Consider the following 19,136-nt stretch of genomic DNA (forward strand, 5'->3'; position numbering starts at 1 on the left):
AGAATGCATTCCACAGTTGAACTCATTTTTATGACCTATTTTCCATGTTGCACTTCATTCCCTCCATTGAAGAGCCATTTCCTCTTTAATCTCCCCTTTCTGCTAAGATCTTTATGCTTTTTTTTTTCTCCCCTTATCTCTTCCCCTTCAAGCTTCCAATGATGAAGGATGATTTGCTTGGTCTCCTCCTCTCTTCTCTATTCCAGGACAGACATTTTCCTTGCCTGCCCATCTTTGATCAAGTCTTTTTGAAGCAATGCAGGATGTCCCTTCTCTCTGCAAAACTGTAATCTGCTGAGCTCTAATTAATGTGTCCCCCAGGACACTTGAACTTTCTCCCACATTGCTAGATTCAAATGTATTTTTTGGAGCACATCGTTTTAACATATTTTTTTAATCTCTATTTTCTTTCTTAAAGTCTAACAGGCTATGGCTATGATGGTACATTTCTTTTCTTTGCTTCTCATCTCAATTGATTCTTCTGTCAGTGAGCAGTTGACCAAATGCAGCCTTTTCTCTGGTTTGACTCTCGACTTACAAGATCGTAAAGTTGACTCCATAACTCTGGAATTTCTCTGTTGATGCACAGTCTGCTGCTTTTGTAACAACAGCAATAAACACAATCTGGGAAGTGAAAATCCCCAGGGGTACCCTAGCGTGGAGTTCGCCATCCCCATGGAGCTCCCCATCACTGTTCCCGCTGTGTCCTGGTGGTCGGCACCAGACAATACCCCACTTACTCTTCGGACTTTCCCTGAAATCCCAGCTGCAAGGATTTCACCATATTCTGCTTTGCCCACTTCATGGTGTGTTTCAGGTGATGTGGAGAGGACATTCTCCAGGGACTGGGACATTGCAGATTCCAGTCCTAGGGGCGAGGGGCTGGGGGCCCGGCAGCTACTGTGTCTTTGGGGGGCTGGAACAGAATGGCAGCAGGGCAGGTCTGGGAAGAAGGGTGTGTCATGACTGCATGGCATGCCCACGCGCAGAAGGCAGCTTTGACATGTGACAGTATCACCCTGGGAATCCTGACGCCATGTGCAGTTCTTGCTCTTATTCTCTGCCTCCTCCTCTTCCGTCTTCACCACCACCACCTCCTTCTCTCTCTTTTTTTTCTTTTACTAATGACTGAATGTTATTGGTTTAAAAATTGTGTTATTTATTGTAAACTAGGGATCTAGGAGCACCTCGGAGATACCCCTTTGATCTTTACCCATCAAGAATTTGATAATCCTTGCTAAAATTACCCCCAAATTATCAGCCCACTCTTGGGTGCCTCCATCTGTGCCTGGTCTCAGTTTTGATGACGTGAAACTTCTTCATAAATGTGTGGAAGCCACTGTTGGAGGAAGCCTGTTTTTTTTTTTTTTTTTTTTTTCCTGAGGGTTCCTGATTCTCACTTGTCCTTTTCCTAGTAAGAGCTCATTGGTTTCTTCAGTGCACTCACCCTGCACTCCGCCGCTGAGATTGGGTGCTATTTACTGTCAGGATGGCCCTGGTGTGAGCCACAGCCTGTTAAATCAGAGCTTTGTGTCCCCCAGAGACACTGGGGATGGGTCAGAGCCAGTGAGATGCATTTTGGGAATCTCTACTGTGCTTGAAAGAGAGGCCCTCGTCCTTCTACTTGTCCTCTGAGGACGTGAGCTGGGCGCTGCCAGCAGCTGGTCATCACCATAAAAGCAGACTGTCTGAGACCAGAAGCAGCACAGAAGACGGTAGAGGCCAGAGATGGAGAGAGGATGGACCCTGATAACATCGTCTGTGACCCTGGATCCAGCTGTGCCTGACTCTACCCCTGGATGTTTCAGTAGACAACGTCTACCTCCTTGCTTTGTTCATCTTTCAGCCAGTTTGAGTTAGGTTACCTGCTATATGCAAATGAGTTTTCAAAAATGTACACACGAACATTTACATTGACTTGTAGTCTGGAGATTCCTAGCCCTTGACAAACAGCCTTTGAATAACAGGTGCAGGTATCTTCTAGGCCTCAACGAGGTATAATAGCAAAGTGTGGACTTCATCTTTCCACATGTGTTAGAGGCTCTGCCTACAACCGCACTGGACATGAGGGTGATGGCGATTTCCAGGCATGTGTTGTCCTCACCCCCACAGCATTTTGCATCTCCATTCTGGCTTCCTCAGCAGCAGTGAAGCTTTGCACGGAATTCACCCAGAGGTACCATATGAACGCATCTCTCTGATTAGTCCAGCCCCTGAATGAATGGACGTGAGACTGTCCCAAGATGCTGATTCTTTTTGTTGGCTGGTTACCTAGGGACAGGTACATGGCTGGGCTTTCAAACAGGTCACTTTGTTTATTTTCAGAAGCACTACCTCAACTAGAGACCTTATTCCCATTTTATTCCCAGGGAAACTGGGTTTCTGGAGGTCCAAAGACTTGCCCAGAGTCATGCAGCTGGGTTACTTCCTGGGCTATAGCTTGGCGCTCCTAGCAGAGGCCATCTGTGCAGTGGTGCCAGACTCCCCAGCTCAAACTGGACACTCAACTTTGCCCCAGATGACACCTGTTTTGATGCCACCCTGTACCCCACCCTGCTCACCCCCACTCCCTACCAGGAGCCCAAGCCTCTGGTTACCCATGAAAACTGGGCTTTTCACCCACACCACCCTGTAATCCTCTAACTGACCCCATCTCTACTCCCTTTCTCCCCGCAAACCTGTCCACTGTGCTCTTGGGACTCACGGTCCCTCCTCGATCTCACCTACTCCACTTTCATCCTTACCAGCTGCACCCTGGCTGACCCCTGCTGACAATAGCTCCCCTGCAGCCTCTCCAGGCCATGCTTGTTTAAACCTCTTCCTCTCTGTTCCTCAGCAGCTGGACGATGAGTGGTCCTCTTCTCTGCTCTAAATTGCTGCTGCCAAACCACTGTTCGTCCTCCACCTACACCCGAGCACGCCCCCACACACTGGGCCTGTAAGGGCGCTAGAGACCTCCTAGGAACCTAGCCCTCCTCAGTGATTTCTTCAATAGCAAGGACTTGGCCCTTTTGTGTATTTGAGCTCCATACTGTCTCGGGGTGACACGATTGCTTTGGGGTGAGAAGGTAATTGTTAGAACCAGGTGCACAGATGAGCTGCCTCTGGCCTCACCAACACTGTTGAAAGCGTTTCTAGCTGTGCCACGTGCACAGCCACCACCCTCGTCCTGGCCAACCATCCGGTCCCAGGACCACCATGGAGGCGCTCTGTGGAGAAGGGCTGGGCACGTCCCCTTTGCACACCTGAGACACGATTGAAAACAGAGGGGCTAGAGAAGAAAGAAAAGCTAGAGGTGCACATGCCCCATGTGAGCACTGTGTCCTGGCTGGTGCCACTGGATGGCCTCTTCCCACGCGGTGGTGGACCGGCCACGGGGACCGGCCACCGAGCCTGGCTCCCAGGCAGCAGGCGAGTGAGTGCACCTGCTCACGCTCCAACAGGAAACCTGGGAGCGGAGCACATTCTCCCAAAGGGAGGGGCGGCTGCCTGGTTCAGATCTGCTCATGTCATCCGAGCGCGTTTTAGTCTCAAGTGACTGACTGACAGTAAGGAGCTGGCTACCTGGGTCACTCAACCAAGAAGCATTTGACGTGTGCCTACCAGGAGTCCAGGTCCACGCAAGGCAAGGCGTGCAAAACAGTGGCCACTTTCCCCCCTGTTAACATCAAGTCAGGTTTGCGTCTTTGTCAGCTGCTGTTAAAAGCCTGAAAAGGACCGGTGCGGTCACCGCCTCGCTTGGGTGTGCAGACCTTGACTGATGTGGTGTGTGTGTGCGTGTGCGCATGAGGAGTCTGTCCATATGTGATGTGGGGTGTGTCTGGTGTGTGTTGTGCGTGTGTGGAGGTACACTGTCCATGATTGTAAATAGGATCCACAAAAGACACAGCTCCATGGACAGACAGACTGCCCTCCCGCTTGTCAACCTGAGCTGGTGGCTCCCAGCCCCCCTCTCTGAAGCCACCCCCCCTGGTGCCACGGGCCAAAGCAAAGCCTGGCTTTGAGGATGCCAGCTATCTGTTCACAAGCTCAACAAATCCCACCAGAAAAATAGCCAAGGCAGCTGGAAAATTGTTAGCTGGTTTCCGTGGGAAGCACACAGGAGCCGGCGGGTGGCTAGATCTGGGGCTGTGCAGGAAGGGCCTGTGGGCACTGGGCTTGGCTCATCCACTCTGGCCTTCATGGCTTCCCGCGTGTGGCCACAGCAAGGGGCCAAGGGCCCCCCCAGGTTCGTGTCTACGCTCAACCCCCATGGCCGCTGGGACATTTACTGGGTTCCCTAATGAGGACAGACCATCTTTAATTTTTTTTAAGCAAGCAGCTTAAACATGAGTGCCTTAACACCAGCAGTTAGGAAACATCAGAGCCACATAAAAGAGAAGTCACTGCCCGCATCCCAGCGGCGCTGGAGCCGAGGCGTGGGTGGTGCTGGCCATCTCATTTGCCCCCTGCACCCGGCCTGAGCGTGGCTCTGGGGAAGGGAAGCTTCTGGGTAAGCCGCGAGGGCCTCCCCCACCCTACAAAGGTGGAGGTGTGACCGCGTCCCGGGCTCTGCCAGGTGTTCTCTGTGCTTGATGGTGATGAGAACAGGTCGAGGTGGGCTGTGGTCGCTTAAGAATGTGTGCCCTGTCATGGCCACTTACCTGAGCCCGGAGCACGTGCTGAGACTGACCATGGAAACAGAATGTCCCTGCACATGTCCGTGGTAGTAACAGTGACCCTGAAAGGGGGAGAAAGGTGAGTTAGTAACCACACCTTCTTGGCCCACTTACAACCAATGCCTCTGAACTTCGCCACAGAATTCCCTGTTCTTAGAGAATTTCTTTTGCAGAAAACATTGAATCAGCCATCTTAATATTTAATGCTAAGCCTGATGGGCGTGACCCAGACAGGATCTCTGGCAGAAATACCTGATTTACTTAATGATTATCGATAGGGTTTTTAAGATGCATCCTGGTCCATTCTTGTTTCTCTGGCACCTTTGGGGGAGCCCTGATGCAGAATCTTACACAAAATCTAGAGGCAGAACAAACCACGGTGACCTCGCTACTTTATCCTCATGTAAATCGCCTTTTGTAATGAGATGTGCATCGGTATGGGGCATGTAAGCACCCAGTGAAAAGTAATATAACGAGCCCTAAATCTATGGCTTATGAAAACAGAAAAGCAGCTGAGAGGAAGGAAGTGAGGAGGGAAAGGGGGCACCTCGCTGAATTACCCAATCGAGAGTGGAAAGTCTATCTCAGCAGGAAAGAAACATAGGAAGGTCTTCCAGTCTAAGACAAAAGTCCCCATGTGATGTGTCAGTGGTGTTCTATTTCTTTAATCATGTACCTATTTGCAAAAAGAAGCCACAGCCTGCATGCTTCCTTAGTTAAGATAAATTATCTGTCCGGAGTCAAGGTTAATTTTATTGTTGAACAAAGGTTATGCTGCAGCCCAATTAAATGGTGGACTGGCAAGAAATGCCTGCAGCATGCTTGGCACTCCTCATCAGTGCCTCTGAGTGCCAGCTGTGGGGAGCATTCTGCAGGGAAAGGAAAGCAGAGGGGACAGGGAGTGGGCGTTCAGGTGTCGGTCTGTCCCCATTGTGCTACAACTTGCTCTGTCGGGGTGGGGCTTGGTGTCCAGGTATTCTACCCAACCAAGTAAAATTCCAAAGACCATCTTGACTTTGCCAGGAGAAAGGACCCAATAGGATTGAGTGGCCAGAGAAATCTGACCCCACCATGAGAAAGGGGCAGACGTGATCTTTTTGGTCACTGGGTAGAGGACAAGAGATGGGAGATGTGATGGCTGCAGAGACATTTGTTATTTTATTGGACATTTTCTTATCGATTTTAGGAGATGTCCATTCTGGATATTGATATTTTGCCTGTTATTACATGGGAAATGTCTTTTTACTTTGCTTATGGTGCATTTTGTTGTATAGAAATTTCTAATTTTTATAGACAGATCTACCGGCCTTTCACTCCATGCATTTTGTGTATTGCTTAAGAAGGCTTTCTCCAAGGTCATAAATATGTTCTTTATTTTCTTCTAATACTCTTATAGTCTTACGTGAGTTCTTTAATCTATGTGAAATCTATTTTTTTTCCTGTGGGGGTGTAGAATCCAATTTCCCCCACAAACTGAGAGGCAACTGTTCTGCACCGTTTTTCCTTTACTCACTGATTTGAAATCTACCTTGTCATATACCAAATACACACATTTGACTGTGGCTCTGCTTTTGTATTCTCTATTCTTTTCCACTGAGACAAACTTTCATTCATCTACTTCTGTACCAATAGCACAGTTTTTTGGCTTTTAAAAGGAGAATTTGTTAAGTTACAAGTTTACAGTTCTAAGGCCATAAAAACGTCCAAACTAAGGCATCCAGAAAAAGATACTTTGATTCAAGAGGGGCCTATGTCTGTCACATGGGAAGGCACATGGCTGGCATCTACCGATCCTTGTTCCCACTTCTGTTGCTTCTAGCTTCGGAGGTCAGTGGTTTCCTCTCTAAGCTTCTGTGAGCCTTCACTTAGCTCCTCTGGGACACAACTCTGAGTTCTGGCTTGCATGGCATCTCATGGACAGGCACACGACGAAGTCTGCTGGGCTCTGCATCTCCAGACGTCTGTGTCTAGGCATCTACTTTGTCTGTTGGCCCTCCAAGCATCTCCAAATGTCTGCATTTCTGTCGGCTCTGAGCTTTCTCCAGAGTACTTCTCCAAAATGTTTCCTCTTCTAAAGGACTCCAGTAAACTAATCAAGACCCACCTTGAATGGGTGGAATCACATCTCCATCTAATCTGGAGGTCACACCCATGACTGGGCATGTCACATCTCCATGGAAATGATCCAGTGAATGTTTCCACCCCATTATAGTTAATCAGGATTTAAAAAATCATGGCTGTCCCTCCAAGACTGGATCAGGAAAAAGGACATGGTTTTTTGGGATACATATCAGCTTCAAACCAGCATTCCAACTGACTTGTGTCTTAAAGTCTTTTTTTTTCATATCTATATTGAGAAATATTCACACACATACAGTCCAACCGTATTACACAATCAATGGCTCACAATATCATCATATTGTTGTGTGTTCATCACCATGATCATTTTTAGAACATCTGCATCACACCAGAAAAACAATTACAAAAAAAAAAACTTGTACATCCCATACCCTTACCTCTCCCTCTCATTGACCCACAGTATTCAATCTACCTAATTTTTACCCTTCATCTCCCCCTATTATTTATTTTTTGTCTTTTAATTTTTTGTCCATACCATGGATAAAAGGAGCGTCAGATTTAAGGTTTTCATAATCACATAGTCACATAGTAAAACCTATATAGTTATAGTCAGCACATTTTTAAATGTATTTTTTTTAATTAGGAAAATTGTAGGCTTACAGAAAAATCATGCAGAATGTATGGAGTTCCCATGTGGCAACTTTGTTACAATTAATGAAAGAATATTATAAAAAGTGTAACAAAAGTTACAATTGAAGTATCTGTTCAAGTCCCAGTTTTCAATTATTTGGGGTATATATGGAAAGTGGAAATTGCCAGATTATATGATAATTCTATGTTTATCTTTTCAGAATCACTGGTTTTTAACTATTTCAGATCTTTGGAGGTCCCATTCAATGCAGAATTTCCTCCATTTTAAGAGACATGTGAAACATTGCTATTGAAAAAACAGTTAAATACTGGTTAAAAATGACAAAAATCAAATGGTGACAATTATCTTAATTACCGACCTCTGAAATTTCAAACATGCTCATTCTCAATCTCAATTTATTTTTAATAGATTATTTATCAAATGTACTTTTAAATTAAGTACTCAGAAAAAGCATGAGCTAAGAACAAATTAGTTTAAAATTAAGTTCCAGTTCAACAACATGGATGAAGTACTGCTTACAAAAAGCAGAGGGAGGGAGGGAGGATGGATTTTAGCTTTCATAAACTGTTCCTTAAAATAAACAATCCAAATTCTTTTAATCATTACCAGAGCTAACAACTTATTTCTTAGCTCTAAAACCACGTTTGGCTTACCTGCTGACAGTTGACTAACAAGGCCACTGCTCAATCCTGACAATGATCAATTTTTTGGATTACTAAGCATAATTACCAGAACCCTATATTCTAGATTCTCCAGGACAATTATATTTTCATGCAATTTTATTTCATCAGTAAAGATGATTCAGTAAATATTTAAACAAACGTGACTTCATTTTTATAATGTAGTGAGTTATCATATAGATCAATTCACACATCAGAAAGACAGACTTGTCATGTCACGTGCCATAGGACTGATTCAGAAACTTGATTACGGGTTATAGTAAACTACTCTCCTATGCTTCTGGGCATGAGGGCTGCCCCTCTTTCTGGTGGCAGTAGAGGCAGGGGGAGGTAGACAGCGCAGGCAGCATCTCTATCCTTGACTGGCGGAGGCCACAAAGGAAAGTTTCCAGGTGTAGTTGTGTCCCACATTCAAGGGCCGTGTTATCCCCATGCAAAATGCTAAGAGGCAGGTACTGGCCAGGCCCTGTGGATTTGCAGGTTCACGGCTTGTTTGGGCTGAATGTGATTGCACCAGTGAGACCCACGGCAGCCAGCCATCCTGCCCCAGGAAGGACTCATGCCCCATAGTAACCCTTGCCAAGGGACCAGGCTGCACAACTTTCCCAGACTGCATCCCCTTTCCTCTCTCTGATGGCCTCGAGAGTCTCAAAACTGTACTGTCTCTTTCTTTTTCTCTTGCTCTGGTCTCCAAAGACTTCGCCAAACAAGACACTCTCCTATTAGGACAGTTGTGTTGGCCTAATTCTGCTGAGCCAATGTATTTTATTTCCACCAACAAAACATAACATAGAAATAGTCCCAAATGTGCCTAACCACAAAATTACATCTTTTCCTTTACAAAGTCTCTAACCATGCATTTTATATACTTATTACTTAACCTAATGTATTTCCCCACTCCAGAAAACGTTCCTTCTGTTTAATGCTGCCAATCAAATATAATGGTGGGTTGGAGGAAGGTGGAATTAGAACCCATGAACCTGAAGATTTGTAGCCCTCAGCATTATGCCACACAGGAAGTAAAATAAAAATTCTGTTATTCAACTATCGGCAGGATTGAAAGAGGGATTTTATACGCTAAACTAGAAAGAAAATCGGCCTGAGTTTCTGGTTGCCAAAGACCACTGTCGACAGAGGCTGTCACGGAGTTTGCTGGGTGAATATTATTTTCAAAGGCTCTTTCATTGGCAGGTTTTTCAGAGAGGATCCCCCCCAGCCCCCCCACAAACTACGTGCTGCCAGAGTAGCCCAGTTTGGTACCTGACTCACCAACATGCTGGTTGGAAGGAAGCTCTGGGTGTCCATAGCCAACCCGGCCCTTCCCTGGACAGGGGCTCCAAAGGGCCAGGGTTCCCAGGTGGCTGCTGCAAGCCTTGTCCTGGGCCGGAGGCTCAAAGCCTGGCGGACAGAAAGCCAGGCCGTGGGGCCCCAGGCCAAACGGCGCCCCCTGCCACGCCGCCAGGACAACACGTGCCCTGGCCGGGCTCTCTCTTTTCTAGAAGAAACGTTAGTCCAAGCTGGGCCGGGAGGAGCACAGCTGAGCTCGTCACGCCGCCGCCCGGTGGTCCTGGTGGGGGGCGATGTCGTTTTCAAACTTGGAGAAAAAGCCACAGATAGGAAGGGTATGGATGGGAGTGAATGAGTGTGTCAGAGAGTGAGTGTGGGATGGTGAGTGTGAGCATGAATGAGTACAAGTGTGTCCAGGAGAGTGTGGCTGCGAGTGAGAATGTGTGAGCATGTGCAAGTGAGTGTGAGTGTGAACATGCGAATATGACACGCGTATGAGTGGAGGAGTTGAGAGTGAGTGTGTGAAGGTGAGCGGAACTGTGAGGGAATATGAGAGTATGTGAGAGAGCCTGAGTGTGTCTGAGTGTGTATATGCGGGTGTCTGCGTGTGTGCGAGTGCACTGGGGGCCTGCAGGCCGACCCGGCTGGGTGAGGCCTGTGTCCTGCTGGGCCCTCAGCTCTCCGGCCCGCGTGTCTGCGGCGGCCACCCAGGGGGACCAGGCCTTCGGGCACAGGGCCAGGGCAAGTGGCCGCGGTGCATCCCAGGTTCTCTGCACCCCCCATTGACAAGCAGCCCTGGGAACTCGAGGGCGCCGCTGTGTGGGCTCCAGGCAAGGGGGGATGTGCAGGGAGACCCCGCTCAGGATCTTCGGGGGCTGCCAGCACATTGTGCTGGGGCCACGGGTGTGCGAGAGGGAGGGCATTAGCCCACCTGGGGCTGGAGGTCTTGAGGCGCAGACTCCATTTTATAGCTTTTAATCTGTAAAATGGGCTGGACACTTACTGCCCTAGGTTTTAGGAGTCCAATAAACAGTACCCCAAGAAGCCATTCCTAACATGTAAGGCCTTGTTGCATCTAGATAACAAACCTGGAGACCAAAAAAAAAATTTTTAACTCCCATATGTTGAACACCCTGTTTTCCTCTTAATTTCCTCCACGCTCAACCCCAGGTCAGTATGTTATTACTGAATGAATGAATGAAGGCATGTGTATGCGAGACGATGACCCTGTTTTAGTGTCCCAGCCGCTAAAACAGATTTCATGCAATAGGTTGGCCTAACAAAAGGAATTTGTTGGTGCCCCATTCCTTGGGACAGTAAATCCTGGGTGGCCGTTGATCTTTGGGGTTCCTTGAGTTTTCTATCACAGGGCGATGCACTCGGCGGCATCTTCTTTCTCCACTGGGTGTCCAGCTTTGGGCTGCCTCCCTGGCTTCTCTCTCCGTGTTACATTTCCTTCGCTAATAAGGACTTCAGCCATATGGAATTAGGGCCCACGGTCGGGGTATAGCTTCACTAGCAACATCTTCGAAAGTCCTATATACAAATGGGTTCACAACTGTGGAACCAGGCCTTGGGGTCTGCACATGCCTTTTGTGGGGGACACGATTCGACCCCCTCCAACATACAGTGGGGCCTTTCTGGATAATGCACATGGGTGGGAGGTCAGATGTCTCTTCTCCTCCCCATCTCCAAGCCCCTGGCCTCCATCATGCCTCCTCTCTCCAGGATGCACAAGTCCCCACGGCCAGCTGGTTGGTTCCTGCTGAGCCCCAATCCTGCTCCCTCTGCTCACCCACTTCCCACTGCAGCGAGCCGACCTTGCCAGGTCATGGCTCGCCCTTGACTGGAACATTTAATGGCTTCCCAGTGTTCTTCCATCATGATGTGTGTGTCACCATCATCTGCACTTTGACCTTGTCAGATTCTGGACACTTCCCCACCCCTGGGTAAAGCTCAATATTAGCTGGAATGTCTCTTCCACCCCTTCCCTCAGCTCAGGCCTCCTCAACCTCCAGCTTTGGGTTCAAATGTCTGTTCTTCCATGAAATCTTCCATGACCCCTCAGTCCAGCTTCAGTCCCCTCGGACTTTCCTTTGTGCGCTGGGCACTGATTTCATTTCTGCAAACAGTGTCAGTTTCCTCCGTCACCGCAGCCCCATAGGGCTCCTTTCCTCCTTCTATGCTTTTCCCACTGCTTGTTCTTAGGGGTGGTGACAGGGCCTCACAAGAGTAGCCGCTTGGATAAAATGCAACAAGTGAAGGCATTTCCACCAAAGCACTGGGCATGCTGTAGAAGATTTTCTGCAGGGCTATTTGAGCCTCTCCCAGGGTCCTCTTTTGGAATGTAAATAGCATAAATGTCCAGTGCATTGTCTTCCACAGGCCTGATTAAAAGTGACAAACAGAGTCTTCCCTTAGATGTGGCCAGCAAAGGACAAAGCCACAAATATTTCGGCCTGTTGGGACAATTGAAAGATAAAAGAAAAGTGCTCAGCTTCAAAATTGAAATCAGTCACTACTCGGCTTGAGTCAATTAGCTTACACTGATTGTTGAGAGATTAAAAGGACAAGAAAAAAAAAAGGACTTTTAGCCAAAAGCAGTTCTTATTTTATATATAATTATAAATTTATGAAAATTTATTATGTTCTGACTTTGGGGGCGAGGTGGATGAGTCAGCAAATTTCTTTCTGTTTTCCAGCCTGACTCAATAAAAACAGAACCTGAAAAGCTACATCTGTCTCCACACCGCCAAAGACAAAAGGAGGCCTTGGACTCTGGTCATGGAGCTTCTGCTGGGGGGAGCAGCTGGTTGGGGCTTTGGGTCTGTTTAGCGAACAAGATTATTTCCTCCTTATCTTTATGTAGCTGCCAACTCAGACGTGCGCTGGAAGGAATGGATGCTTCTGAAGGCAGCTGCTGGATTAAATGAGAAGTCATTCTCTAGTTGTAAAAACACTAAGTACTAGTTATTTTAGGAGGGTTGGGGTGCCAATTAACCTCTTCTACTGAAGATACATTCAAAAGTGAGATGAAGATCACATAGACAGTATCAGTGTATATACTTCTAAAAAGGTATAGTCTATCAGAGGATAACATCTCCAGCCTGCGCAGAAGTCAGGCTTCCTGCAATTTCCAACCTTTCCCCATCACCACCCATCTTCTTGCCAGCTAAAGCCTTGAAACCCACCTTGAGAAAACAAAACCGTCTTACTCAGGCAGCTCCCCGGGGGCTGGGGCAAGCTTCCCTGGTTGTTGGCGAAGACAGAGCATGACAAGCAGCACTGCCTTTCTGGTGCAAGGGCTCCACACCCTGCCAGTGAACGGGGATCAGGGGTTGTCAGGACCTGACCCCTCCTCTCCCACCTGGAGACACAACCATGCAGAGAGTGGAGGGATGGAACAGTCATTTACCTGTCTACACAGTCCCATCACAGGAAAATGGGGAGAAAGACAAAAGCCCCCAGCTCTCTCTGCACACCCACTGATGAGAGGAGACTGGAACAAAGAAGTCCCACACACCCAGAGACAACTACTGCACACGAGCTGGCACTCGTCCATCCAGGCTGTACTCCTGGGGCTCGGTTTGTAGCCTTCCACTTTCTCAATCCAAGTCCAAAACCAAATCCCGCGGGGTAGTGCTGGACCTCATACAGCTAGTTCTCTATTTCTCCCTCTTCTCTCTTATCATGGTTTTCTTCTCAAATGAGAGAAAACAGGGGGAAAAAAAAGATGCCCAGGAAAAAAGCAAATTGTTAAGGGAGATTGAAACAGAAATGATGAAACTGTTAGAATAATTTTGGAAGCAATGTCTCTAGCATCTTCTAGACAGGTCCATACGAGACAAGTGCATTCACTATCACAGCAAACGGACACTTGGAGGACACCTGTTAGGCCAGTATAACAACTGGGATCTCTGTTCCGCTTCTGTTTGGAATAACAACATATACTGTGGAGACAGCATTAAGTGATAAATCTAAAGCTTCTTTTAAATGAGATCATCTTGGGAAAGAAAAGACAAAATGGAAAGTCAAGTATGAACTCATGGCAGCAACTATCACCCATACATGAGGCTGATCCTCAGATTTAATTTCTGGCCTCCGTTTTTCTCCTGTATTCCAGATTCATGTACATAACCGACTAGAGGACATCCTCCCTCGGCTATCCAGTGCAAACTCAATGAGGACAAAGCCACACTCGTTATGCCCTCTGCCTGCCCACCACCCTTAACTGCACAAGTGAGGAACAGATGGTCCCTCCAAGGTCTAAGCTCCAGGGCTGAGTCGGTGCCACTTCCCCCTCCACTACCCAGACCTGTCTCTTCTGCATCTTCAAGTTCTCTTGAGTCTGTCAGTCCTATTCATTCCAAGGCCAACTTTCATAAGTGAAACTTTCATCAACTACAACAGGCCTCTAACAAAAATATTCTTGCCTCCTGTCTACCAGTATTCTCACCAATTGTCTTTCCATTCTGCCATCAGAGAACCTTCCTAAAGCATAAAACTGAACATATTCCTCTGCACGGAAACTTTCTATAGTTTCCAATTTTTAGTAGGATAATGTCAAAATGCCTTAGATTAAAAGGTTTCATACCAATCTAGCCCCTCATCTTTGTGCATTATTAAAGACCCAGCTGGAATATCATCTTCTTAGAGGAACAGCCGCCAACCAGTTAAAACTAACCGCTGCCTCCATGATGTTCCAGGAGTATTTTGTATACCCTTCTTATTGTAGCAATTGATTTACAACAGTTATTTTTTTAAAATGCCCTACCTTTCCAGTAGAACTAAGGGGCCAAGGAATATGTTTCATTAAACATGCATCCACAGAAGCCTGATAGACAGTTTCTGCATACAAAAAGTACTTAATAAATGCTTTTGGAGTGAACGAGTGAATTCTGATTGACATCATCTAAGATGCCGCAATGGTTAAACAAATCAGTTTTTGAAAATCTAGCATATACAAGCTGCTAAGTCACGCTCTATGGGGGCAGAAAGGGAATATGAGAAACATACGTCACCCATAAGAGCTCTTAGAATCAACATAAGAATTAGCACAGATTGTAATTGAAAACCAGTATCAACTAGAATGTTTCGTCATGTCAAGGTGTTCATTGTTGTACTAATTAGGTAGACTAAGCTTGAACTATCTTTGCATTACTGAGATAAGTATTGTTTGGTTATATACAGTATATTTAAAAATGTATGCTGGACATGGTTTGCAAATATTTTACCTAGGATTTTTACAACTGTTTTCATAATGGAAACTAGGCTGTAATATTCATTTTGGGTATGCTCCTTGTTTGGTTCTCAGGAACCAAGTGTTTCTCAATAGATTTGATAAACTCACCTGTTAAAATTATTTAGGTCTGATGTTATTTGTATAGGTAGATTTTTAAAATACTATTACTGACTTCATTTTTTTATACAATTATATTTAAATTTTTTTAGTTTATCTTAAACTAGTGCTGACAATTCACATTTTTAAGAAAACGTTTTTTTAATCACATTCTAATGATTTAAAAATCTGTGTTGCACTAGTTACGTTCTTTTGCATTCCTAATTTTGTTCACTTGTAGATCTTTCTCATGATCCCTTTTGTTCACTTTTTTAGTACTGATCACTTTCGTAAATATTTCATTTATTAATTTTTTTCAAAGAAGTAACTTTTGGTTTAAGTGTTCCTTTCTATTGTCTTTTTTGTCTTCTTTTTCATTAATTTCTCCTCATTTTTTATCTTCATTTCTGAGAGAGATATATTTAAACCTCCCATTCTTGCTGTCAGTTTATCAACGTATCCTTTTAATTCTTTCTATTATTGCTTTATATAATTTGAAACTATTTTGCTAGTTCATAATCTTTACCATATTAGTGAGTTGCTCCTTTTAACATTAAGTAATGACCTCCTTTACCCTCAGCAATGCCTTTATTTTTTTTTGCCTAAGCTCTAGCTGGTCTGACAATACTCCTACTCCAACAGCTTTCTTCAGTTAAGATTTATCTGCTTTATCTTTTTCCATTCCTTTACTAACAATTCTGTACTTTGAGTATGATTCTCATAAAAATTATAGCTGGATTTTATTTTATATTCTCAGCAGATAATTTGTTTTCATTTTAATAAGTGGATTCAGCATGTTATACAAAATACTGCTACTGATATAGGTTGACTCATTTTATCTTGTGTTTTAATATGTACTCTAGTCCTTTATTTCTTTTCCTTCTTTCCTGCCCTCTACTGGGGTGATAACCTATTTTTCTTCAATTTATTTATTTGGAATTATATACTTATTTTTTCTATTTTTGTAAGAATTATACTTAAATTTGTAAAGTATGTACTTATCAAAATATAAAGTTTTGCAGCATTTCTTTTTTCTCCTGTACAATTTTTTAAATGTTTAAATCTATTTCTCCATCTTGTTTTAAACCAAACTTTAGTCATTTATTGTCATAATTATTTTAAATAGCTTATTTAGATGGATTCGCACACAGTTATGTTGTTTACCCTTGCCTCTATGTTTAATTCCCTCCTTGGTAGATTCTCTTTGGTAGAATCTGTGAGTAGTAAATTCTCTTGTCTTTGTATGAAAATATCTACTTCACTTTTATTTTTGTAAAATACTTTAATTGCAAAAAGAATTGAGGTTGATAGTAATTTCCCTTTAATTCTCTTAAATTTTTACTAATGAGAACTCTGTTGCCAGTCTAGTTGTCTCGATTTTGTACAAACCTCTCTTTTTTTTCTCAGCTGGCTTCCGGAGTTTATCTTCGGTGTTCTGCAGTTTCAGGATAAGCCATCCTGTTTGGCATTTGGCCTTTCTTGAAGACTCGTTCATGTCTTTCTTCAATTTCTTCAAGGAAATTCTCATCACACTCTGTTTAAAATTTTCCCTATGTTTTCCATGCTGAAATTTCTATTAGAGGTAAATTCTTATTCAGTTCTCTTTAAGACATTTAAAACTTTCTCTGATTTCTCTATTATCTCGTGTTCCTTGATATACTATCTTCTCCTTTTCCTTGTCTGGTGATGTCTGGTTACAGTGGCTTTTTCTCTTGTGTGCTTTGTAATTTTGATTTTGGACGCATCCTCAATATTTTCATTATTCTTATTTTTTGTGTAGATATCTCATTTAATTTGGGTTAAAGAGATATCCCTACTGAACTATTTTGGGTGGGCTTCAGCCAAGGCAATGGGGATTTCATTTATTAGGGACTGGTTTTGAGGCCAGTATCTTGACTGGGAATTCCCATATTATAAATCTGTATACCAGGCCACCCATTCCCAACATATGTGCATGAGACAAGCTGGAATTTCAATTTCTCTAATTTTTATGAACTCTTGTTTCAATCCAGGACACCTGGCAGATAACTCTCTTCTTTGCTCCCTTCTCTGGGCCAGTAGCAAGAGTTTTTCTTGATCCTTTTTCACCGAAGAAGTAGATTTCCTAGGGATCCAGCTTTTGCAGGGTTTGCAATTGCAGGCACCCACTTCTCTCATTCCAAGCCCCTTGGCACCAGGCTCTTTCTGGGTCCTAAAGAGCCCTTTGGGTTCCATGACCCCACTCACCAGCCTACTTCTCTGCATTTACATGCTTTGTTTCTGCCTCCTGGGGATTTCTCCAATTCTCTTTCAAAGCTTGACCGAGGACATTAACAAAATTTCTTATATTTTATCTAGGATTTCCATGTGCTTTCTTTGGGTTGGGAGAGCTGAAGCAACTCATTCCATGATATTGGCTGAAATCTGAAAGTCTCAGTTCATCAGTACCAAACAACAAATGTGGGATAAAGAAAAAACATATTGGCATAATGCAGAGAAGGGAGAAATTACTGCAGACAAGTACGGCTATTTGACAAAGCTTCAGTTATAAATGTAAAACCTTTCTCTAAGTTTATTCTTTTCAAACAAATACCCACATCTCCTTAAAACAAATAAGCCTCCTAGTCCTTAGAAGCCAGTGATTCTGTCTTATTCCTTTTGAATTCCCATGTTCTCACATGAGGCTGTGCACAGAGGGTGTACAGTAAAAGTCTGTTAAAGTGACAAAAAATTTAGCATTATGTCCAAAGTACATATAAAGTTTCAATTGCCAGAGAGGTTGATGAAAAGGTAATAGATGTCATATTATAGTAACAACCATGATATGGAATCACACCAACATTGTGTATCCGTTTATGATAAGGAGGTTGAACAGAGTCCATTTTCTTTGAATTTCTTTAAGGCACTTCAGAGTTAAACACAGCAGAGTTCAGCCCAGATATGATTGCTACATCTCGAAGTTTGGCTCACTTATTTAGGCTTTTGGAAAAGGTCTGCCCAACTGTCCTTGGGATGGGGTTTCAAGGTCATCCCTGCAATGAAGCCCACTCCCCTCCCCCGCCCCAAGGACTCTTGGCACATACCTGGCAAGGGCCACATTTTTCTGGACACGTAATGTAATGCCTGAACACTAAATGACTCCCAAGCTCTTTTGGGGGCCTACAGAAAGAATCTGGCCATGTGACTTTGCTCAGGATTAAATGACAACAAACTTTAAGCAAAGATTTGATAGTGCAGTTTTACGGTGATGCAAACATGCAGGGATTACCGTGTGATTTCGAGTGACGGAGACCGCAGTGCCATCTTGCCGGTAATGGGTTTCTGTGAAACTGCTACCAATGAGACCTCTGCAGAAAAATAAAAGCAACATGAAACAATAAGTGTGAAATTATACCGATATGTTGCTTGTCAATGTCAAGGTTGGGGGCAGCAAGGGAGGTCGTCCACCACGCTCCTTATTTTGCAGATGATCAGACCAGCCCTCCGAAGGCTTGTTCAAGTTGTCCAGAGAGAACCAGATGTGTGTGCTGGAGACAACAGTCCACATCATCCACGAAGAACCTTCCCCTTTCTCCCTTCCAGTGCATGTGCACACGTGCACACACACACACACACACACACATACACACACACACACGTGCACATGCAACACACTCCAAATAAGGGAAATCATAAGGCTCTGTAGAGTAGGGTCATTGGCTCTGTCCTGTTGGGAAAAATAATTTTGGACCTACAAGTATTGCCCCTGCTGGCTCTCCCACAGGGAAAGAAACAGTTGTCAATATCAAAATGTCAAAGAAGAGATTAGAATGATAATGAAACATTAAAAAGCAGCTCTGAATGAAATGAGGCAAAATGATCAGAGACATAGTCAAATATGTAATTTCTAAGATAGACAAAAAGAAACATCCCTGTTTATCAGAACTAAAATTGTATGCGATCTCCTAGAACTTCATCGAAGATAGCAAAGCATGGGTTTGTTTAGATTTTAAATTATTTTGTAGCTTCTTATATAATTTGCACTATTTTGTCCTTATTCAACATAGCCACAAAAAATACTTCCTGTGCACCTACTAAGTGCCAGATGTGGTACTAGCTGCAGGATACAAAGGAAAATGACGTCAAGTCCTACTCTTGGGGAAAATGCATCCTGGTGAGGTGACAGATAAATGTGAACCTAGCATGGCGTTGTTGTAACAGAGGTATGGGCAGAGCCTTACTGGGTGGCCTAGAGGCTGGGGGCTCTGCAGAGGGAGCTGACCACCAGCCCCAAAGGATGGAGGAGGAAGCAGCCAAGCAAGGGAGGAGAAGAGCAACCCAGGCAAAGGATGACCTGCCTTAAAATATCGGGATCTGAGGAACCAGGTCTGCACAAGACTATGACGGACACTGAATCAAGCCTGGATTTGTCTGCCTGGATGACAAGGAAACACGAGATGTTTTAAATACTGAGTTCTGCAGAA

The 19,136-nt window shown here is 44.6% G+C and overlaps 1 protein-coding gene across 1 annotated transcript in view; it reads right to left on the minus strand.

The window, feature by feature from the left end:
- The window catches only part of ADAM12 (ADAM metallopeptidase domain 12), a 357,082-nt gene that overhangs the window by 121,967 nt on the left and 215,979 nt on the right, over positions 1-19,136 (minus strand). The window contains exons 5-6 of the mRNA XM_077124465.1: positions 17,942-18,020; positions 4,644-4,720 (exon numbers count right to left, since the gene is read on the minus strand). Coding sequence (XP_076980580.1) covers positions 4,644-4,720; positions 17,942-18,020 — 156 coding nt within the window. The remainder of the gene's footprint in view (positions 1-4,643; positions 4,721-17,941; positions 18,021-19,136) is intronic.

The sequence above is a fragment of the Tamandua tetradactyla genome, chromosome 13 (assembly GCF_023851605.1).
Source record: "Tamandua tetradactyla isolate mTamTet1 chromosome 13, mTamTet1.pri, whole genome shotgun sequence".
In the NCBI taxonomy this organism is placed as follows: domain Eukaryota; kingdom Metazoa; phylum Chordata; class Mammalia; order Pilosa; family Myrmecophagidae; genus Tamandua; species Tamandua tetradactyla.